Genomic DNA, 24,267 nt, shown 5'->3' on the forward strand with positions numbered 1-24,267 from the left:
TTCTGCAAATACTCGTTTAATCAACACGAGCATATGGAAATCAGAAATATTTCAATGAATGCCATCAGAGCCATATGTATCCATAATAACAAATGAACTATGATTTTCAGAATAAGTGTTGATTCACAATGAAGAAACCGAACTGTTAAGAAAACCAGCTAGTTTCTTCAACCATCTTCGTCCTGTTTAAGTGATGGAAATCTAGACAACATATTTAGCAAAAAGAGACCACATATCTTAGATGACATGAAAACAACTACAGAATGGAATTCTCATAAATAATCAAATTCTAAAAGCATAGCTATGCGTAAACATGCATCACAGTGCTTTCTAAGGTCCCTGAGAACTACTCTCATAATGTCCCTGTGAACTAGAAATCCGCTGGATATTGGATGCAGCTTTTCAAAAAATGGAAACCTGCGAAACATAATTACAAGTACACATATTTCCAGTACATCATTTGAATTTCTCTGTCACTTTTGCGTTGAATGCTCTTATTTTCAAATTCATATGTTTTATTGAAATAGTTACTTTTAGACTTGTCCAAGTTTACCTAGCATCAAACTGATCAACCTTTTTTTAATTCTCAAATTCGTTCTTCTAGCTGTTAAGAACGGTGCATTGTGTTTCACTTTTCCCTTTTCTCTCATTTATTTCATATACACATCAACATCAATATCAATATGGCTCTCACGTATCACCTGATAGGGTCCTGTTCATTAAAATTTTATACGTATTACAATAGCCCTATAGTCAATCCATGTTAAAGTGTTTGGTTCTTGTAATTGAAGCCATATTAAATAGTCTAATTAACATAGTCATAGATTTTCAAGTAAGATCTTAGCTACTCTACTTAAAATAGATGTTACCACCTCAACATTACTGTAATAGTACTAAAACATGATAATCAAAATGGCACGATGGCTCAATTCATTGAAATATCCATAGATTCTATTAATCTGATTACTACAAACTGTTGAGAATTCGGTTAGATTATTGTTAAACTTTGGGGTACTTGATTACTAGTCTCAGTACCAAGGACGACGAAACTGTCCTGAACCGCCTAGGTCAGGGTGTATCGAGTCGTAACAGTGACGGATCAGGATGGTTCTAGCAACCAAAACAAAAAACCAGCGATGAGGTGAGAGAAGAAGGAAAGAGAGGACAAGAGAGAGAGAGGAGGGGAGGGAGAGAGAGGGAGAGGAAGCAAGAGAGAGGGAGATTGGCAGATGGCCGACAAAGGGCTGCGGAGGGCCAGAGAGCCGCGCGAAAGGGCGAAGGAGGGGCTCCGCCTCCAGTTCCCCTATGGCTTTTGAAATTACAAAGGGGCCCCCTCCATGACCCCTATTTCGAAAGCAATGGGGGAACCAGAGGCGGAGTAGGAAGAGAGGGACGGTGGCAGATGGCCGACAGAGGGTTGCGGAGGGCCGTAAGAAGGGACGAAGAAGGGGCTTCACCTCTAGTTGCCCTATTGCTTTCGAAATAGGGGTTTTGCCGACTTCGCTTCAAATCTTCGAAAATAAAAATGGGCCCTCTCCGGGACCCCTATTTCGAAAGCAATAAGAGATCCAGAGGCGAAAAAGGAAGAGAGGGGAGGGTGGCAAATGGCCGACGGAGCGCTGCGGAGGGCTGGAGAGCTGCGCGAAGGGGCAGAGGAGAGGCTTCGCCTCCGGTTCCCCTATTGCTTTCGAAATAGGGGTCCCGGAGGGTGTCCCTTGCCGAATTCACTTCAATTCTTCGAAAATAAAAAGGGGCCCCCTCTGGGACCCCTAATTCGAAAGCAATAGGAGAACCGGAGGTGGAGCCCCTCCTCCGCCCTTTCGCACAGCTCTCTGGCCCTCCACCAGCTTTCTTCCTCTCTCTCCCTCCCTTTATCCCTCGCCCTCTCCCTCCCACCCCCCCTCTCTCTCTTTCCTCCTCTCCCATTCTCCCTCCCCTGCCCTCCTCTGGCTCTACTGTGTTAGTACGGGCTCGACACAGAATGGCATGGTACTGCACCAAGCTACTGGCACAAGTTCCACTACCGGCACATCGATCCTTGCTCAACACTTCACTATAGTTGTCATACATACAAAAGAATATTTACTATATAATGTGAAAGGCTTTGAAGCTTTGAATAGGCCATGGACTACTGCACATTTACCACTATCTTAGAAGTCCAAACATGGATTTCAAGGGATTGTTCAAACCATGGTGACCCAACAAGTTGGATGGTCAAGCTCATGTTCGACCAATTTATAATAGGGTTACTCTCAACTAACTCAAATTCAATTAAATAATAATAAAGGACCTCACTGAAAACCTTTTACTTCGAGTGGGATTAGGTAGGTTAGCAGGTATGGGTTGAAAATGCTACCCTTAGTTTGTAGCAGATTATACTATGAATTGATAAAGAATGTAGTGATGGACTATCAGTTACACTTATTTAGCTAAAATGAAGGACAGGCTGAGCCTTACTTGATGGGAGAACAGATTATTAAATGGCAAGAAGATGAAGACTAACCGAAGCCAATAATAGGAACCCTAGAATGCTCACTTCCAAAGGAGTTTAAGTACAAAGGCGAAGAGCTCACTACACTAACCACACATAGATGAACAAAACACTTGTTCATTATGGATACAGTCTAGCTAACTTTAAGGATGATGATTAAGCCCTTAGGATGCTGTTACCAATGTTCAGTGAACTGTCTACCCCGGCCCAGGGCATACTGAAACAAACCAGGATGGTTCATAGATTCAGTTTGGAATGGGATAAGATCTTATCAAAACTAGTCTGAAGCTAGCAAAACTGCATGGATCCATCCAGTTTTGAATGATACTGACTTGATTCACCTGGGTCAAACTGATCACGGCTTTTAAAAGACTTTGTCCCATCCCCACTGGTTTGATCCTAGACCCATTCTCCCTCTCTGCCATGCCAGACATCTCGCTAACAGCCAATTCACCTCCAAGCCCTCTGCTATTCCACTGGCTTCGGCTCCCACTTTGCTGACGATCTTCCCCTAGACCCTCAACACCATCCTATGGCTCGAATCTGCTCAAATCTGACACCCTCGATGGCCACAGGATCCACCACATCAACCAACACCATTACCTCCAACAGCCACAGTTAGAATGCTTCTCCCTTCCTCCCCCTCTCTAGATCTATGGGCAAAATCCTAGATTAGGTGAACCTGGCACTTGACTGATATTAGCATAAGTACCATGTGCTCGTACTGTATGGTACCATACCATATCAACATGAAAACTGACTGGTAGGCTCACAGTTTTGATTTAGCCAACTTGGCTATTACCATCCACTAGACATTACTCATTTAGATATTTCACTTCAATAAAATGTAGGAGAATCTCGATTTTATCATTCAGATAACAATGATATTCAAAATTTAATTCCCATATTGCCCTCAAGAAGAACTATATCCACATACTGACATTTTGATTGATGGGCAGAGTTAGCAAATGTATAAGGTTTTCAGCCATAAACCACTTCCATGATGTTCTCTCTTCAACTACTTTCCCGCTACTCCATTACTCCATTACACACTTCCATGATATTCTCTCTTAGATTCGGCAGGTTTTAATAACAAAACACTTGATCTGTTTCCTTGTGTAGTAAGTTTTCCTTGATAAACGAAAGAAAAATATTCTGATTTTTGGAAATCGCTGCACTATCTTAGGTTCTCCAATTTTATATCATGCTAAAAATATTCTTAGCATCTTGAGACTAGAATTAATGGATCATCAATTTTTGATCTTGGATCTGGAATATTTTGGTGTAGACATCTTTCCTCCTAAATCTGAAGATTGTACTTCCCCAATTAATATCAACCCTCTATTTGATTGAAAGAAATTGAGGCTATCTATCGACCTTGATGAATATTCTTCTAGGGTTGGCTAGGAGTTTTTTGGGATCTAATATTCTGATAGATCGATTAATGAAGAGTAGTTGATATTTTGACAAAGAAATATGATGTTCTTATTCAGAATTAAGACGTTTTTCGTTTATAAGAGAGAAGTTTGATTTACATCATCTACAAAAAGAATCAACTTTACAGGTATTGAACCTTATTCTTCTGATAAGATCTAATAATGAAGTTGTATTGGTAAGTAGAATTATTGAAAACTTAAGGACGAGATTAGAATTATGTATCTCTAACATTTTGAAAGCACAAGAAAAGAAAATTTCGAGGATGAAATTTTTAAACGAGGGGCGAATGTGAGACCCAGCTTCATTAGGTCGGCATGTTGGCCCGACCCAGCGTCCGAATGCAAACCAAAGGCCCGTCCGAACCAGAACTAGGGCAGAGCCCTAGTTGAGCACAGCGAAGGAGGACGAGTTCTCCTCCTCCTTGAACTCTGCCGGAGACTAGGAAACCCTAGTCTCCGCTCTATATAAGCTTTCCCCTAGCTCCAATCAGAAAGTAGTCACCAGATTTCTTTGATTTTTTCCCTCGATCGCCATCGTGCCGCCGCCGCTGCCATTCGCCGCCAAGAAGCGAGGAAAGAATCCAAAAATCTTTGGATAACTCTTCTCTTCATCCTCCGTGACCCTTGGAAGCCCGATTCCGACTGATGATCGCCGAAATTTGGCCGAGACGGAGCAAAGCCCATGTTTTTCTTGCTTTCGTAAAGCAAGTTTTTTTCTTCTGATTCCGGCTGGTTCCGCCAACTGGTTCCGCCATCGATTCTTGCCTCCTAAGTCTTCCTCCAATCCCCCACAGTGGCAGGAGACCATGGCCGAAGCTCCGGCCATTAGGATGCTTGATTTCTATGGTTAAAGAGGGTCGGAACCCCTATTTTGAGTGGATTTAGTGCTGTCGGCCGCCAGTCGCCACCGGCCGCTTGCTGGCCAACCGTGGGTCCCTGACCCCGAGCACCACCTGCAACAACCGTCTTCCTTCCTCTCCTTGGTTAGAGAGAGAGAAGATAGTTCTCTTTTCTCTCTTCCCCATGCTCTCTTGTTTTTCTCTACCTAGACTTTCTCTCTACTCTAGAATAGTTGGATCCAGTGAAGAATCTTCATAGTGATTTTGAATTGACCCTGGTGAAGAGTCCTAATCCAGGATCGTCGGACAGCATATCAGCCCCCACCCTGGCCTCTGCCAAACACTAATAGATTTGATCGCCCTGATCTTTGTTGAACCATCTGTGCCCTAGTCCGAGCATGATTCGATGAATTTCACTTTGATCGGACCGACCGAGATGTCGGGCACTCCCAATTGGTCAATCCGGTGATGGTATTGGAATTAAGGTCCCATTCTTGGAATAATCATGATAACTTCTGATTGAAAATATAATTTTTAAATACCAAAATTTGAGAAAAATTTTTGGAATTAATTGGATCTGTTAGTTAGCTTGCATTTGCATGGTATTGTTTTATTTTTTTTGTAAATCTATTAGCAATCATTAAATTGTTATATTCATGACTCTAACTGGTGTTATTCATGATGCATGAATTTGATGGATCGCATATTATTATGTAATATACTATTATGAAATATTATGACGATATATGATCTTATTATGGATATGATTGATTGATTTTGACACCTCATGATTTTATAACTGAAATATGAAACATAACTATTTGAATTTTGACATGTTTATGTTAAGGATCCCGCCAATAGAGGCGAATACATTGGCGCATGAATTGTTCTAAAGGTTGTGTTCAAGATGATTAGTGACATACCGTCAGCAAACCAGCGGTACTAAAGGACTTTGCTGCAAGATAATGCATAGCTCACTACAAAAAAATTAGTCGGTGTTATGATCCTGCCACAGGATGATGCGGTCATAGCTCAGGATCGATAAGATAAATTGAATATTTGAAAAAATTTGAATCTATGAACAAAATTTAATACTTTTAGAAAGATTTGATTCGTATATTAGTACTGTATATATGCTTATTTTTTGCAAATTATAATCTATTTGATTGCCTAATTTTGTTTAGTTAAAGTCATCATTGCTTACTGGGCTGTCTAGCTCATTATACGATTTCTTATTTTTTCACAGATTCAGAGAACTAGTCTGATCGGAGTTTTCAATATGAGAGAGTGACTAGCAGAACTTTAGCACAGATTATCTTAGAACAGAGTCTATTTAAATTGATGTACTACCCTAGAATATTGTTATGATTGTGAGACATTTAAATGTTGAGCTAGTTATTGAAATAAAGTTTGCATATTATTATTTAAATTGTTCCGCTGCATATTTATGAGATCATATTGAGATGCCCTGCATGCTTGTGGGGAGGGTTCCCTACGAGTATGCGGCAGTTGTCAACCCCCGGTTCGTGAACTCGGGTCGAGGGCATGACGATAGTATTATAATTCTATTGACATAGAAATAGGAGGTTCGTCCAATTGTACACTCAAGAGCAACTCTTAAACACTTATTTAATAAAAGTATCACCTGTCATTGATAAGTCCACCTTTTGAAGCACTTGTCATTGAAAAAAAATGCAGATTTATAAAAGAAAACATGGTGGTAAGATTGAAATTCAATATCTAGCCATAAACATTTTTGTTTTCCTTTTTAATTTTCTGCTGATCAATTACATGCACTATGCAGGCAAACCACTTTAAGGTTTATGTATTGGAAATCAATATCCATATTAGTACCTTACTTGTAAGGCAGATATGGTTAAGGTAATGGTACCATACAAAAACAATATATGCCCTTTGTCATAGGATAAACAACTTGGAGGTGAAACACCATCTATCGATACTGTCCTAGTACATCCAACCCTAAGACCCTTAATGGTACAATTTAATATAGTCAGTATGGACTGGTACCTAGTCAAATCCTTGGACCAGTATATTGAATATCATGTACATAATCATTTACAAATGACACCAATAAAAGACATCTTGTGAACAAATTGATAACTTTAGATATATATGGAAAAAGGCATGAAAGACCAACCATACCATAATACGATATTCACAAAAATAAGAAACTAATCAAGGTTATATTGTATAGCAAGCTTTTAAATCTGGGGATATCCTAGTTTCTCCATGGAATGGGATGCTCCACTATCCTACCTCATCTCCACACCAATCCCAGTCGAGCGTCCTGTAGGTACTTTCCATCTCTCTTCCCTTTTTCTTTTCTTTCCTTTCTTTCCTTTCTTTCCTTTCCTTTCTTTTTCTTTATTTTCTTCTTTCTTTCTTTTTCTTCTTTCCTCCCTTTTTCCTTACCATCATTTCTTTCCTTTTTCCTCTTCTTTCTTTTTCTTATCCCTTCCTTTGCTTCTTTCTTTCTTTTCTTTTCCTTCATCTTTCTCTTTTCTTCCTTCCTTCCTTTCATTCTTCTTCTTCTCCCTTCTTTTCTTTCTCTCCTTTCACCTTTCCTTTTCTTCATCTTTCCTTCATTTCTTTCTTTCCTTTTGTCCTCTTCTTTCCGCGCATAAATGAGTTTCAGAGTCCTAACCCCATCCCAGTCCCATTTTCTCATAGAAATTAGACAGGATGACTAGGACGCCCTCCATCTTGCTGGGACTTACAACATTATTGTAAAGTACCATACCACAGTTTTTCAAACCTTAAACAAACCATGTGGAGATATGGGGTTGTATTGTGGTATGTACTATATGGAGACATTAACGACACTTAACATGGTACTTCAGACCGTGCCATGGACAAAACTTTCCAGCAAGATTTACCTTTGGAGCTCTTCCTTAGTTACTCGACTTTTCTGGCTAGGAGTGCATGGTGAAGTGGGATTCAGCATTTGGAAGGGCTACAGAGAGAGAGGGATAATCGTAGTTCAAAAAAGCATAAATTCATATCAATTAAGAATTTAAAATTTAATAGGAATTATTTTGATGACTTTTTTAGTTATAGTAATGGTCAAAAATAATATGCATAATTCTTGAAGCATGACTTGCCAATTCTCTTCAACTATCATGCATCAAAAAAACAAAAATAAGATGTTCATGATTCCAGGTGCTAATTATCTATGTTAGCATGGTAAAAAAATGAAAGCACATTAGACTATTCGCCTCCTAGTAAGATCTATCTATCAAATAATAAATCATGTCTAATTATACTTTAATAAACAAATAAATAACTTAGAAATAATGAGGAAATAATGGCGAAATTTCTTCACATGAGCAAATTTCAAGGCTGATTGATGTCAAGCATGCCATGATCAATGTGTGAATTGGTGGGTTCTTCTTCATGCATGGATAGCAAGAACTAATTATTTGTCATGTTATCTAAAAGTTGCACTAATACCATGAATTTTTCAATATAGTTCACCCAAAAATGCACGTATTAGTTGGCATTGCCTTTCTTCACAAATATTGTTATACTGTCTCTCTAACATCATCTAATGCAGCATCTCAACAATCATTCACAAACCAAGTGTTTCGCATAACCAAATCATTTAACATAATAATGAGGGGACAATTGTAGGATTCATCTGCGACAAAGGAATTAAAGGATACATGAAATAAAATGATTAAGAACACCTAAATAAACTATAGAGTAGACTTCAATCTCGAGAGAAAAAGAAAACAAAAGGAACATCAAAGAGGCTTTGGAGCCTTGTCTATGTCAAAGTTGACATCGATTATTGACGAGTATGCATAGAGTGTGTTGGCCCAAGCAAAGCCTTTTACCTTATGAAATAAAATGGTAGCTATTTCCGCTTCTCAATAATAATTCCTTCTCTTAGGCAGTTTCTTACATTGGCAAGGCAAGTCTTCTGGAATAGAATATTCTGAGTGTGCATTACAAAAAGGGTTCAGGTTGTATCTTTCGCGCAAAAGAATGATTGACTGTTGGATCGCATCCCACACACATCTCAAAGCACTATGAACTCCATTCGTCCACGTACACAGATCTCAAAGTAGCCATTGCATGATCCAATGGTGGATTCTTGCAAAGGAAGGTGAATCCATCTTTCGCACGAAAGATACAACCTGTCCTTTCAAGGAAGGTACAAGGAGGAAGTTGGTCTTTTCAAGTAGCAAAATACTGTGGGGCCTGAATAAGTAAGAACTGTTATTTTCTAAAAAAGGATATAGCTAACATATAGTTGTATTTCCAAATTTAGGGAGGGAAAAGGCCCTTGCAGGCTCCAAAACAGAAAAAAAGGGAGAAAAAGAAGAAAACACAACTTAGCCACGATACTTGTAAAGTATGTCATGTGTCCTTGTAATGCTCTGCACATACATTGCATCTGCTGGATACTAGTGTGAAAAATAACTGCAAAGCATCATTATACTCAATACAAAATGGCAAATATGTACAATAGACTTAACATGTGAACAGAATTGCAAAAAAAAACAAGAAAGATAACCAACAAATTATGCAACCTAATTTTAGAAGAATACTAGAAGGACTTGACATAAAATCAGTCAGTTGCAGTTGTAGACCCCCCCCCCCCCAAAAAAAAAAAAAAAGAAAAGAAAAAAGTCAATAGCCAAACCCAACCTGCTTTTGTATATTCGCGTGACTCCATGATGGAAGATGCAGCTAATTCCATCTTTCCAATGCTCTCATAAATGTCAGCAGCCTTTGATAGCGAATCTAATGCCAGCTGGAAATTCACATGAAGCTTAGAACGACCATCAGCTTGAAGTAATGCTGCCTTTGACCAGTTCTCCATATATACATCTCCAGATCGTTTGAAACACAGTATCGCCATCTCATAATTGCCATCATTAAAGAACTGAAAAAACATAATAGAAAGAATATTCAACAATTGCACCTCAGAGTTCAGGTGCGTAAAGATGAATTAAATTGAATACAAATGACACAAGTAAGGTGTAAACCTTCTCGCCACGGGCATCCCACTCTTCTATTTTACAATCCACTTCCATTTTCCTGACAAATGATGAATCCAATCTCTCCACCTGCACAAGACCCAACATCTTCCAGTAGTTGAAAATTGGCCCCCCAAAGTCTTGTCTACTTTCATAGATCCACAATCTTCTTTTAGTACGTGTAACAGCAACATACAACTGTTTCAGTTCCGTGAACAGAATATGATGTTTATCTTGGTCAAAACATGGATACTTGGGCAAGCAAGGGTTTGCTAATTTTTGATCGTCCATGAACTCATAAACTACCCTCCATTGGCACTTCAAAGGTGACTCCTCAAAGAAATTGAATAGAAGAACATCCTGCAAACAAAATTATACAAAAAATAGGGAAACTAGGTTCTAGAAAAGCTAAGTAGCGGAAGTACATGCAAAATTTAAAAACTCAGTCTCTAATACTATACCTGAAATTCCAGCCCTTTGCAGTCCTTAATGGTCAAGACCAGAGCTTTGTTACCTATACGACAAACAAGCTTCTCTTTAGTATGTTTATCACGTACCAAAATTACTTGTTCAGCTCCAAATTGAAATGGGATATGGTCGATTGTTTCATTAGTGCCAAAGATAGTATCTAGCACATCAGTCTCATTTTCAGATTCTAGTAATACAGGAGCCTCTCCATGTGTCATACTTTTTTCTGAAACAAGACGATCAACTAATAAAGGAAAGAAATGGTGCAACAGATCTAATATGCTTTCTGCTAATTTCAAAATACCGGCATGGGTCCGGAAATTAGTGCTCAACAGAAAAAGTTCAGGAACAGATCCCAACCCAAGGAGAAACTCTTTATAGAATAAGCATTTAATATCTTCAAATCTAAAATCATTAACCAGAGCCTGTGCAGTGTCTCCAGAAAGCATAAATCCACTCTGGAAATTCACACAAAGGTGTTTGAACAAGCAAATCTGCTTCATTGTAAAATCTTGAACTTCATCTACGTATAGATAATCCATCTTGCGGCCCTCATATCTATAAACAAATAATCGAAAATGAAGATCATTCACTAAATCAGAAATGTCATATTCCTCACATTTTTCTTTTTCCTTCTCATAACTCATAAATATTTTATATATCATTTTTCTCTTATCTTTGCTTACTGAAGAGCGCCGATTCTCAGATAGTGCAGTATACTCGTCCTCATCCATGTTTTTGTAAATTGAAGTCCTTCCGGTACCCATTCCTCCTTTTATACAGTAAATGATCTCAGAGAACACCAACGATGGTTCCAATTTCCTGGTAAGATTTTTGTCAAAACGAGGCCAATAAGAAGAAACAAAATGATCATAGTCAATTTCTTTAACCGTGATAAGTTGACACAGGACATGAGACATCACAGTTCTTTTCCCACCAGTAATCGCCTTTACATCAGAAAATTTATCAAAGAATGAGTTCTTCATGCTTCCATCAAGAATGATCAAAAATTTGTGAAGTGAAATGACAAGAGGAAAATGGCTCTCTGAGATCTCCATGAAGCTATTAGGAATTTCTGAAAACCTACTTAAGTTTTCACTGACCCCATGTGCTTCAATGAACTTCAACCTTTTAGTAGCTTCCTCACCAGCAGCATACCTAGGACCAAAGTAATTTTAAAAAAATAAGAATCAGAATGACAATATCCTAGTGCAAAATGTACACTTGACCCATGAAATTGGAATAGTACAGTAAAATAACATACCAGCAGAACTGAAAATTTTAAACTTACAGACTAGAATAATTTGAAAAAAAGACTCAAAAAGAACTGATAAAAACTCCTCAACTATTAGATCTATCAATAGATATTCCACTGGAACTTCTCGCAGGACAAAATTGTATGCATGTGTTTACCACCATAATAATGAATAGAAGTCAGCTTGTATAAATATACCCACATTAAAAGGTCACTGTAAGAACACACTTGATGAAATTACAGTACATGTCATCAAAGAATGATCTTAACCATCTATTTTATGGTTCTATATAATTGTACTAGTTTTGCAATATTCCTTGAATTAGGATAAAAATAATTTAAGGGGCTAGGAAACAAATATATACAGGTCTCTAACTCTAATGTTATAAGGAAAAAGCCTTTCTGTTTTTGTGCAGCCATGAGTGGCCTCAGACATCATCTGTTTAACGAACGAGAGTATCTAATGTGCCAAGGGTCCAGCACATCTTTCCTGACAGAATCTTGAGAAACAAAGTCAACAGCACAAATAACCTTACCATCACAAAACTCACCTTATAGAACTAATTGTACTTCATGCAAACTTTGCCTACAAGTACAGACACGAGGCTGCAGTTTGCAAATAGCAATGGCAAATGCAACGAACTCCACTAGCTGACAAAGACCAAAAGGCTAAAGATGTTGCCATCTCCTAACCATCTGAACATGTTACGTTAACTTTCTATTCTACGTGCCAATGAACTCTTCCATATTAACCCCATTTATTTTGTATGAAGAAATGAAATCCCAAGAGACATAAATAAAAGTTCATCATACTACAAACTTAAATTTAACATCAGGGTCACCTATGATTTATATGCATTTCAAAGAAATATCATAAGCAATCCATAATATTAGAACTCTATAAGACTAAAAGCATGTGTCAATACTTAAAAATATCTCGTTAGGATAAACTAGTTATTTGTTCCCTTATATTCGTCTAATGTGAATGCCCGCTTACTTCAGTTGCATATGTGTAGAATAGTTATATGGTGTTAGTCTACATTCTAGTGCACATGAAACGATGTAATGCATATACTAAATAGCTATTACCACAAACATCTAGACAAAATTTTGACTCTTAAACTTCATTGATTGTGAATATATAATTACAAGTTTAAAGTCTTTAAAAGTAATTGACTGAAGCAGAATCCCTTATCATCCCTGTTCATATTTCTAGGAACTCCTGAATCCAAACACCCGCACCCAAACCACTGGGGTTAAAAGAGTTTGTTTACCTTTCATGCCCATTGCATGCCATGTGTTAGCACTATGCAATATGCCTCGTCCAAATCAGTGACTGGCACAGACATGATAAGTCATATTTTAGTCATTGGTTGATTCTACCAATTGATCTGACTAGTATTATGCCATGTCCCTAGCTTAAAGAGCCCCGAAAGTCAAGAAGTTAAATAAGGCTTGGCCAGCTTAAATCCATAGAAATGTTTGTACATATGTATGTAAGCCATATGGTATGAATCTACGACCTGCCCTTCTTCTATCTGCTGCGGACTGTGAAGGAGCCAGGCTTTCAATCAAAGACGGGTCACAGTTTCATTCTAAGTCCAAGGCTTGGCTTCAGATAACTGGCCTAAAACGTGTTAAGACAACGAATGAGTCTGCTTTCCCGAATAGAAAATTGGCCTAATTCTAAGTTCAAGAGCAATTGTTCCTTTTACTAGGCAAAAGGAGTTTTTTGATCATTTTCATACTCCACCAAGACCATGCAAGTAAGGGATTTCTTGGAATGCATCAGGGTACTTCACCATTGAACAAGGCCCCTTCACAAGAAGGCAATATGGTTTTTAGGACAATAACAACGAGCCTCAGTCCAAGGAGAGGAAACTTTATTATAATTGGTTTACGTTACTAATTTATCATAATTTGAATTTAACCATTCACTTTTCAGCAAATCAGCAAGCATTACCTTTATGAGGCATGTTTGCTCCGTCATGAGTGTCACCAGTAGCAATGGTAGTTACAGATTAGACAGATTATCTACGACATATTTTGTTGCTTGTGTGAAACCTAGAAACTTCCAACCCATAAATATAGATAATACTTTGACAGACACCCCGAAATTCTGATCTTGTATTTTGGGGATGAAATCTTTTTGGCCCGGACTCATACCACGAGAGACTTCAACATGCAATTAGTAGAACTATTTATTGTCCAAAAGGTATAGTAAATCAGGTTGTACATAAAAGGTTCAGCCTCCCCTAACAGGAAACTAACGCTTATCCAGTAGGAAAAAACTAAAACCAGAATGTCACTCCTAGTAGCTAAATAGGATTCCTAGTTATAGCAATAGAAATGGATTAGGCCTTGACATGGAGCAGTCCATTACGTATTAAGATTTGATGCTTCCAAAAGGGAGTTTGGATAATGGTAGATTTGATGCTTCCAAAAGAGAGTTTGGATAATGGTACCGAAGATGGTACCAGTTTCTGCCAAACCGGTATGGTACCAACCCATATGTTACCAACTCAGGGAATAAGGTTGTGTATCGGTACAGTACCAGGATGCAAATTTGATTGTTTTGTTTTGTTTTCCCAACTTTTGTTTTTTTTTTTTTTGATGTGTAATCCGAATATGAACTGAACTTTTTCCATGTTCTAGTGATTTTCAATGGGGGGTGTTATGCAGGAAAATCGATATTTTAACAGTACTTGTGGTCCCAATAAGGTTTAAGAACCAACTATAAATGAAACTAGGGAAATAATTCATAATATTGTAATAAAATAATCAGGCAATGACTCACTTTCAAAATTCCAAAAGAACATAAAAAGTCTAGGAGTATCCCCATCTAAAAAGGGGGGTGCTAGTGCCGGCCAAGTAGCATTCTCCTATCCAGCTGTTTGATTGCCTACAATTGTTATGCTACAATTTTAGTTTGGCCTAATTGAATTGCAAGCACACAAAACAAGTGTTCCATGCCTGTAGGCTACAGTTCAACTGCAAAAGGAGGCCCAAAACTTCCATTTGAACTGCAGCAAAATTTGGTAATAGTTTCAACTACAAAATTCCTTGCAACTAGAAAATAGCATGAAAGCATACACTCACCGCACATATTAAATATATAACAATAATATAATCATGTAATAATTTATACAAAGGTTCGTCATGCCAGTGTTAGAGCACGGTTCTATACGCCTCCATGCCATTCTATGCCGAGCCATACCGACACAGCAAAGAGGGTAAGGGAGAGGGAGAACAAAAGAGAGGAACAAAGAGGGGGGGAGAGGGAGGGAGGGCCTCTGGACAGCGTTGGAGGGGCACCGAAGGGAGCCAGCGGGCCGGAGCAAGGGCTCCGCCATCCAAACACTAGTTTCATTTATTTTAAAAATTTTAAGTGAAGAATTTGGGCTCTTTTTTAAGGGCCAGAGCCAGCGTTAGAAGAATTTGCCAAATTCACTTAAAATTTGGGCTCTTTTTTATTTTTGAAAATTTTAATTCTTCTAAATTCTAACATGTTTCACTTTTATATTTTTACCTTTCAACATTGATTACAAGATGCATGTTGGATATTTTTTGTATTTAATTACATTTTTTATGATTTTTAATTAGTTTTGTTTTTTTAAATTAATTTGGAGTCATATAAATCTTGTTAACATACAAAATGCAAGGAAACTAGTTTAAAATTTTTCATTGGTTCTTGATGCATGCTCCATGTTTTCAATGTTTAATCAAACTGTCAACTATTTTGAGTAATTCATCTTTAAAGACAACATAAACTATGTTAATCAACAAACTACAAGTAGCTATTTTAAAACTTATCATATTAAATATTTTTCGCATTTAAATATTTTTCTATTTTAAATAAAATTTTCCACTAAAAATAGTATAAAATCACAAGAAATCTGTTAATTAATGAAATTCATGACAACTAATTCTAATATATTGATATTATGGACATCTATTCATTTTTTTTTTTTGAGTCTAGGGGCTATGTAGCCACCCCTAATGGGTACTCCATACACTTTTCAATGTTTTGGTGGGATAATCTAAAAGCTATCCTAATTTTGAGCTTAGGCTTGGGGTTCCCTAACGTACCACCGGATTCAAGTGAATCACCAGACTCGTTGTAGATCACTTTTACCACTACGCGTATCCAGAAGGATCACAAACTCAATGTGGACTATTTTGACCACTACAAGTATCCAAGAGAATCACCAGATTAGATGTAAATCACTTTGACCATTATAAATAACTAGGAAGATCACCAAACTCGATGAGAACTTCCTTAGCCACTACGAGTAGAACTAGATAATGCCCCGGAGAAGATCGACAAGATCGAAAAGCCGAGTTGCAAGCCAAACTGCCGGACACTATTACATGATCATACGCGCCTGATTGAGATGATCTTTTTTTAAAAATTAGATAAATTTTCGCCATCATGATAGTTTGGTGTCTTCAATCAGCTCACCATGCTTGGCTTTCTATAGCCAGTACGGGCCGGTTCAGCATACCATGATCACGACACGTCGACACAGGAGAATAAACTACAGTGTATTTACTACATCAATGTACACTAACAAAGATGTATAAATGTAGAGTGTGATGGCTTTATGGTCATACTCTTACCTACCACACCTAGGGTATTTGAGCTACATATGCACCGGTTATAAAGTTTTTTGGGATAAATTCAAAAACTTAAAGATCAACAAAATCTTAAGGAGTGGGACTATAAAATATACTCCAAAAGAAAATTTGAATTTTGGAAACTCATCCCACAAAAGTTAGGGCCTTGAAGTAGAAGGGAGAGTTAACTAGAATTAGGATCTACCAATTCCTATATTATTGGAAAACAAATAGGATAATTGTTAGAAGGGACAAGTGTATAATCTCTAAAACATAAAGGAAAAAATGTAGCTAGTTCCTATATTCTAGACATCATAAATAAGCGGCCACAAAAGCAAAACTATTTTTAAGCAATGTACAAGGTACTTGAAAACAACCATCAAGACCTCTTATCTCCCCTAGACTATTATCGCATGTCTCAAGCCAATCCTACCATCAAAGCACGTTACGTTATCATAGACCCACATTGTACTGTCCGGGCCCGAGACTAACTGGGCCCAATACTTTTGAGGCCCAATTTAAGGGTATTTGGGCCAGTCGTTAATGGGCCGTATTGGGCCCATGGATGGCAGCCCATGGAGGGTTGCCACCTCACGCCTGAAGGCTGATGTGACGGAGCCCCAGCTGGCCAGTAGGGGGAGGCGAGCTGTTGGGCCCTCATTCATGCAAAATGGGAGTCCGCCACCTCTCACCCAAGTTGAAAGGACAAGCCCAGCTGGCCTAAGGGAAAGGGCAACTGTAGGCTTCCGGAGCAAGGAGGAAGGAGAGGGTGCCACCTCTCCAAGGATCACCTTCTAAGCAGAGTTTATTTAAACTCTCAGTTTCTTAACTTAGGATTTACAATACGCTCTTATTCCTTAGCCCTCTGGAGTACTGTACCAAAGAAGCCGAACCCTAGAGCTGGAGGTTGAAGGAGCTGAACCTCTGAAGCCCTAGGAGAGGAAGGAGGAATTTCTTGAAGGGTGTACTGCTCGGCTGCAGCCAACCTGGAGCAAGATATGACCTGATTTACTTAAGTAAATAGGTTTAAACAAAATAAAAAAGGGGGAAGTTACTCTCTTCTATTTCAACATTGAAATAGAGGAAAGAAGACTCTGGCACAGAGGAGATGGAAGAAGAGTAAACGGCCGACGGGTTCCACCCGGGCCAGACCCACGCACAAGGGCAGGCCACGGGCCGGCCTGAGTATGACCTAGGTCCGACCTAGGCCCAGCAACTGAGCTAGGCCAAGCCCAACTAGGCTCAGCCCAGGCCCAGTGCTCATCCAGGCCGAGCCCAACCGAACTCGGCCTGCGGGTGCCTGGGGCTCCGCTGCGGGTGCTCGGGGCACCAGATGCGGCCACGAGACCGCCGAGCCCTGGCCGAGCTGGCACCATATGGGGCCACAGGGCCGCCAGACTAGCCGAGCCCCCACCCCTTCTCCGGTGAAGAGGTGGTGGCGCCACCATGAAAGAAAAGAAAAGGAGAAAGGGAGGAAAGAAAATAAATAAACAAAAATAAAATACTTACTTGGACCTTGAAGCTTCATCCTCGAACGGCGGTTCTTCTTCGCCGTGGTCGAAATAGATGAGAACTTTCCGGAGGAAACCGAACCTCGGCCCCATCTCCAGGCGCTCCTTTCCTTCTTCGACATCACTTCGAAGAAGAGGAGGGGTCGGCCTCCCATCCTCTGCTGCTCCGAGGTGGGAGCACCGCCTCGGCCAGTGGGCCGAGGGAGTCTCACCCCAAGGTTGCTAGCAAGAGGAAGGGGAGGAGATGGAGGGCTGCAAGGGAGGAGGAAGAGAACGAGGTCAGAGGAGGAGAAGGCCGAAGGTTCGGCCGGAGCGGCTAGGGTTCCGATGGAGACGAAGGAGAAAGAAAGAGAGAGAGGGCGGGAGACGAAGAGGCGAGAAGCCTTTGGAAAATGGGACCCTTAAACGGGTCCGGCCTAACGGGTCGAATTCGGGTTCGGGTCCAGAACCCGTTAGGCCCAAATAAAAAGAAAATGGTTTGGCGAACCCAATTAGACCTGAATCCGAACCCAATTGAATAGATCGGGCTAAATCCAAGCCCAAATGACGTCGGGTCCAAATCTATTAAACTGAGCTGAGTCCAAACAAACCAATGGAGTAAATTGGATTAAATCCGAACCCAATTTAGTCAGGTCAAAGCCTAATTGAGCTGAGCTAAGTCTGAGCGGACCCAATTGAATAAATTGGGCTAAACCCGAGACCAATTGAGCTGGGTACGAACCCACTTAAGCTAAATTGGCCACAGCAGACCTAATTGATTTCAAATAAGGCCCAATTCAAGCCCAATTCAACCGATTGAAGGCCAAATTAGCCTAGGCTGACCCTGACTCAAGCTCAATCCTTTAATTAATAGCCCAATTGACTTGTGTGAACCCAATTTGGTTCTAAATCGAGAACAAAGGCTTCAAATTGGGTAAATTGGACTTGAGATCCAAGCAAGTAAATTCATATTATGATAAATTAAGAAATTATGAATAAATAGGGAATAATGTGGTCCCTATGTTATTAATTTAGGTGATCAAGGATTTGTCACCTAGACGTAAGAAATTGGAAAGCGAATATAGTTTATGCATCGCTAATTGCATAGGATTATGCATGCAAGTTGATTTGTGTGTGAGATGGATTTTGATACTATAATTGCACTTAATATAGTAATTAAGGTATAAGTAGAGATGTGCATCGGGCCATGCCGGGCCCGGCCCGAGCCCACCGAGCCACAGACCAAACGGGCCGTGCCTGGCCCGGCCTGTTACTAAACGGACCGTGCCTGGCACGGCCTGCTTAACCTAAAGGCTAAGCCCGGCACGGCCCTAGGCTCGTGGGGTGGCGGGCCATGCCGGGCCCGGCACGGGCCGTGCCGGGCACGAGACGGGCACGGCCCGTCTGTCCAAAAAAAAATAGCCGTTATGGGTGGCCTTTAACGGCTATTTTTTGGGCCCATAACGGCTATTTGTGGCTTTTTACCCATTTTGCCCCTCCTAACAACCATAAAACGGCTAATTTGAGGGCTATTTGTAGCTTTTTACCCATTTTGCCCCTCCCTTATGGGCCGTTTCGGGCTGGCCCGCGGGCCGTGCCATGCTTGGCCCACGAATTGTACCAGCCCAGGCCCTTATGGGCCGTGCCAGGCTCGACCCGCGGGCCAGAAATCCTTAACCCAACCCGGCCCCCTTTTATGAGCCGTGCCTAGCACGGTCCATTACTGTAGCAAGCAGGCCGTGCCTGGCACGGCCTGCTTCGTGCCGGGCCATGGGTGGCCCGGCCCAATGCCCACCTCTAGGTATAAGTATAAGATATGATAATGAATTGCATTTAGCTATATGTACTACTTGCAAAAGGTACTACTTATGGGCTCTTAGATGCTACGGGCTGAATGCAACTGACCTGGCCTCGCCAATGGCCGAAAATGACTGAGCTGGCCCCGCCAGTGGCCAATAATGACTGAGCTGGCCCCGCCACTGGCAAAGAATGACTAAGCCGTAGCATCCGAGAGGTACTACTTGCAAGAGGTGCTACTTATGGGCTCTTAGATGCTACTGACCGAAAGCAACTAAGCTGGCCTCGCTAGTGGCCGAGAATAACTGAGTTGGCCTCTGCCAGTGGCCGATAATGACTGAGCAGTAGCATCAGAGAGAGTAAATCACGGCATGCCGATGTACTGTTTTAAGTTATATTTTGATGAAAATACTGGTTGATATAAAATATCAATTTACCAACTCAGTACGAATATTTTATCACGAAGAATTGTAATAATGTTCATGTTAGCTTCTCAAACCCTGCTTAAAAATGCTTAATATTGTAGTTGATCTGATAAGATTATGCAGGATTACTTACTGAGCCGTGTAGCTCATACCATTTTATTTATATTTTTCTTCCAGATCACCGCCAGTGATAGCGGCGAGAGATACTCTTTTTGTATCAGGATTTCAATCTTTTGGGGGTAATTATACTTATGTACATAAACTCTTTAGAAGCTCTATATTTTGTACCTTTCAGTAAGTTACACTGAAAATTTTAAATATACGACAGTTTGACTAGTCTAACTATCCTGTTACCCCATGTATGAGGCTTCGTGCTATTGTGGGTGGTAGTCGGCAATAGCACAGTCGTGTCACAGATCTGGATTTGGGTCGTGACAAACATCTGACCAACTCATAGTCATCAGGACTTTGATGAAAACTCCCCAAAACCACACAGCCATGGCACTTAGCCAAGCGAGGTCCAAGCAACACTCGAAGACCAGATCAAGCAACTAATGAGCCTAGAGGCTAACCAAGCCTTAGGCGGCCAAAACAGGCAAAGGCAAATAGGCACAGGCCAAGACCAACACCAGTACACGACAACAACGATAACGCGCAGGACCAGCCCGTGCGCCAGAATTCGCCCCATCAGCACAACGGGCACCAACCAAGCAAGGCACAGGCCAAGCGCGCTACGCATCAGTATCTGCGCGCTCGACCAGCCGAGCACGCTACACACCAATATCATGAGGAAACGGCCGCGCGCGCACGCACTAGTGCTTGTGCGCCCGGCTAGCCGCGCGCACCAGCCAAACGAGGCAAGGCTGGCCGGGCGCGCTAGCCAAACGAGGCAACGGCCGCGCGCGTTGCGCACTACTGCTTGTGCACCCGACCAGCCACGCACACCAGCCAAACGAGGCAACGGCCGAGCGCGCAACACAAGCTTCTGCGCGCCCGACCAACTGCTCGCGCTCTTGCCCAAGCGTGCAACCCACAAGATTTGGCATGCCCATCCAGCCGTGCGCGCCCTTGCGCACGCTCTTATCCAACCCCAACGGGCAGTTCCTTCCCTACTACCCCAGCATGGCATCCGGCTAAAGCTCACCCCGAAGGTTCCAAAGTACTGAGGGGCATTGCAAATGGGTCTGGCCCGAGCCAGACCGCTCCATGGCCTTGGCCGTGCGCGGGCGCCCGTGGCTTTAGCCGTGCATCGGCGCACTGCAGCCGCAGCCTCCTACTAACCCAGCAAGGCATCCGCCCAAAGCCTGCCCCGAGGGTTCCAAAGTTTGAGCATTGCAAATGGCTTTGGCCGAGCCGTGGCCTTGGCCGTGCGCGGGCGCCCGTGGCCATGGCCATGCGCGGGCGCACCGCCGCAACGGCCTCCTACTATACCAGCAAGGCATCCGCCCAAATCCCACCCCAATGGTTCCAAAAAACCAAAGAGCATTACAAAGAACCTCGCCTGGGTGCGCGGCCAGTTTTCCAGGACGCATGGCCCGGTCAGCCAAATCCTGTAAGCCAACAGCAGCCAACTGCAACCAACCGCAGCCAAGGGCAATTGCATCCCAGCATCTGTATCCAACCTTGCAGTCTATAAATATCCTTGAAGAGCAGAAGTGCGGGGCATCCATCCAGATTGTGAAGAAACCTATGGAGAGTCCACTTGTATTATTTGGCCTTAGGGTTTGGGCTAGGGAGAACCACATCAAGTTCTCACTAGATTAGGCTAGCTAGAGGAATGTCTACCTCTGCTAGATTGGACTATTATGGATTCCTTCCGAGTCCTTAGTAGATTGGGCTAGTGCAGGAACCTTGTATACCCCACTAGATTTATTTGTTTGCACTTGCACTTTGTATTCTTCATTTCAGTTCTAATGAATAGCCACTGTGCAATCAATTTCCATCCAAGTTGTGTTCCAACTAACTTAGGCGTAGAGATTTGCTGCCAACTCTAATTCCTACGGGGCAAAACCTTAGCGTTTACCTTCCAATCGGTCCACAGCAGCATTGCAACCTAGCTAGAAGCCAAGCAGCAAAGGAAGGCAATGGTGTGGGGCTTGGGGACCGAGAACGCCCCCCATTAGACTTCATCTTTAGCAAGTGTGTTGCATGTGCCAAATTCTAGTTTGAGAAAATAGAACATCAATGATCTCTAGAATGTATCTTTGTATAATTCATCAACAATACTTGATCTGCAATAATTTAGTCAAACAAGACTTGAACACCATCTGTAGTAGTTAGTGTTCAATATGCAGCCATAAATTCAAATAAGCATAACAGACATCTATAATTAGATTTTTCTATTCTTATTCCATATAACATTCAGTGAATTTATGAATTGAAGCAGTGACTCTTACTACAAAATAAATCATTTGATGTTTCCATGAGACACTCATGTAGTTACAATGGCCAATTCAGTAGATCAAAGCAAATCAAAGAAATAGGGGAACTTCACACAGCAAGTTCAAGTAAAAAGGGACAAGCACATGCACAAGGTATCCAAAACTTGTGACAAACTACGATAAAGGACATGAATGGCCATTAATGCAAATATTCATAAAGAAAGAGAGATTCCAACCTTCTAAGCTGTGAAATGCAAGTCTTCACAGCAGAACAAAGAATAGGATTCATTGTCAAAAATATCTGGTGCAGTGTGTTCACATGAGGAACTGCATCAGTTGTGCCTTCTTCAGAATCATGAGAAGTGCTAGATAATTGAACCTCTTGTCTAGATAAACCCTGCAGTGCAAGAATATAGTGTTGCTGCCTCTGAATCAGTTTTGTTACCAATACGAGAGTTTTTCCAGTTCCAGAACGACCAAGTACAAAAGCACTGTCTGGGAATGTGACTACTTTAGCTTCAAGATCATTAAGTTCAAATGGAAGCTCAATTTGCTGCCCGTCTGGGGCAGTAAGCAAATGTTTCACAGCTCCAGAAGATAAAGCATAGAATTTCATCAGCATAACCTCCTCACTATCTTTACCCTTGCTAGTGACATCACCTGATGCCTCCAATCTGCTTTGTATACCATTAGTATAAAGTAATGGTTCATTGTTTGGGAAAGAAGCAGGACAGATCGCCCAAGTCATGGGTAACACAAGTTTCCTAGGAAAGAAGTTAAATTGGACAAATGAGAACTTTCAAATACTCCATTACCAAACTATTTGAAGAAGAAAGAATGACAGGTACAGTAATTCCACATCTCAACGAATGGAAAAAAGAAGCTTATCTTCTACTGTTTAAGCACATAACTAGAAACTCAAAAAGTTTCTAACATTGTTAAAAAAAGATCATTCCCATAGGCAAAAACATCTGAAGAATTAGATAAGGTGAGTAATGCATACCCCTCAATCTTCTCAATCATGCAGCACTTGGCATAACAATCACTAAATGAAGACATCATGCGCTCAAGACGTTGATGGAGCTTTGGAACTTCTGTAAGAGTTAGCACATCCCAGACCTTCATTACTTGGATATATTCTGATTCTTTAATGATATCAGTTGTACATATCAAAGATAGACCATGAACCCTGAAATGTTTCACAAACTTAGAGAAGTATAGACTTTTATGCTTTGGACGCCAACCACAAGCTAGCCTCCACAGAAGTCCAATTATTATCTGTTTCGTCAAACTATCCTGTAGTCCAACAAATGACCTTTTGAAGTCATCACTAACTAGAACCTACAAATGCAATTGAACAATATCAACTGGCTATTTTTAAAAAGTAGTAAAAATGAAAATGATGTAGCCAGAATTATGAAAGTAAAATTAGTGAACAAAAACAAAAAAACGAACCGCAATAGTTATAAGAATTAAAGCTTTGTAGCAGCCATCTTGGTCTGCTTTATAAATCCTGTGAAAAACATTCTCACAACAACAATCTCTGGTGTCATTGCAGGCTTTTGTTAATCCATTTTCAAAACTTCCATCCATGTAAACATAACTTTTCTTCTCTTCTTTCTAAACCCCTTGTAGCAAACCCAGGAACCTTAACCGGGTTTTCAGATCTTTATTGTACATGTAACTCCAAAATTTCTCTATTATACTCATTCCTCTTAGTTTCACTATTTACCTATCCTAGTTTCAAAAAACTGCCATTCAGTTGTGTCTTAATCAAATTATTCCAACTAAGGCTTCACAAACACCAACCTTCATCCACACTTGTAACTAGAGCATTCCATCCAATGTTTGTTCCAATTTTTTCATAAGTTTATGAAGCAAATTAAGACCAATGCTAATTTATTTGAAGCTTTCGCCCATACATTAGATCACCTTCTTAGTTCCTATATCCAGAAAATGATAATCACAAGTTATATCATAAAACTTTTGCCACTATATGTTTCCAATAAGTAGCAAATGAATTATAATCTTTTGCCTAATAAAAGTTTGCAAATGTTTAAAA

General features: G+C 40.6%; 1 protein-coding gene across 1 annotated transcript in view; it reads right to left on the bottom strand.

Moving 5' to 3' along the window:
• LOC120107765 overlaps positions 1-24,267 on the bottom strand; it is a 42,921-nt gene that overhangs the window by 2,651 nt on the left and 16,003 nt on the right. The window contains exons 7-11 of the mRNA XM_039121195.1: positions 23,209-23,546; positions 22,442-22,969; positions 10,234-11,398; positions 9,782-10,132; positions 9,441-9,678 (exon numbers count right to left, since the gene is read on the bottom strand). Of these exons, the coding sequence (XP_038977123.1) occupies positions 9,441-9,678; positions 9,782-10,132; positions 10,234-11,398; positions 22,442-22,969; positions 23,209-23,546 (2,620 nt within the window). The remainder of the gene's footprint in view (positions 1-9,440; positions 9,679-9,781; positions 10,133-10,233; positions 11,399-22,441; positions 22,970-23,208; positions 23,547-24,267) is intronic.

This window comes from Phoenix dactylifera, unplaced genomic scaffold, assembly GCF_009389715.1.
Source record: "Phoenix dactylifera cultivar Barhee BC4 unplaced genomic scaffold, palm_55x_up_171113_PBpolish2nd_filt_p 001011F, whole genome shotgun sequence".
Classification (NCBI taxonomy): Eukaryota; Viridiplantae; Streptophyta; class Magnoliopsida; order Arecales; family Arecaceae; genus Phoenix; species Phoenix dactylifera.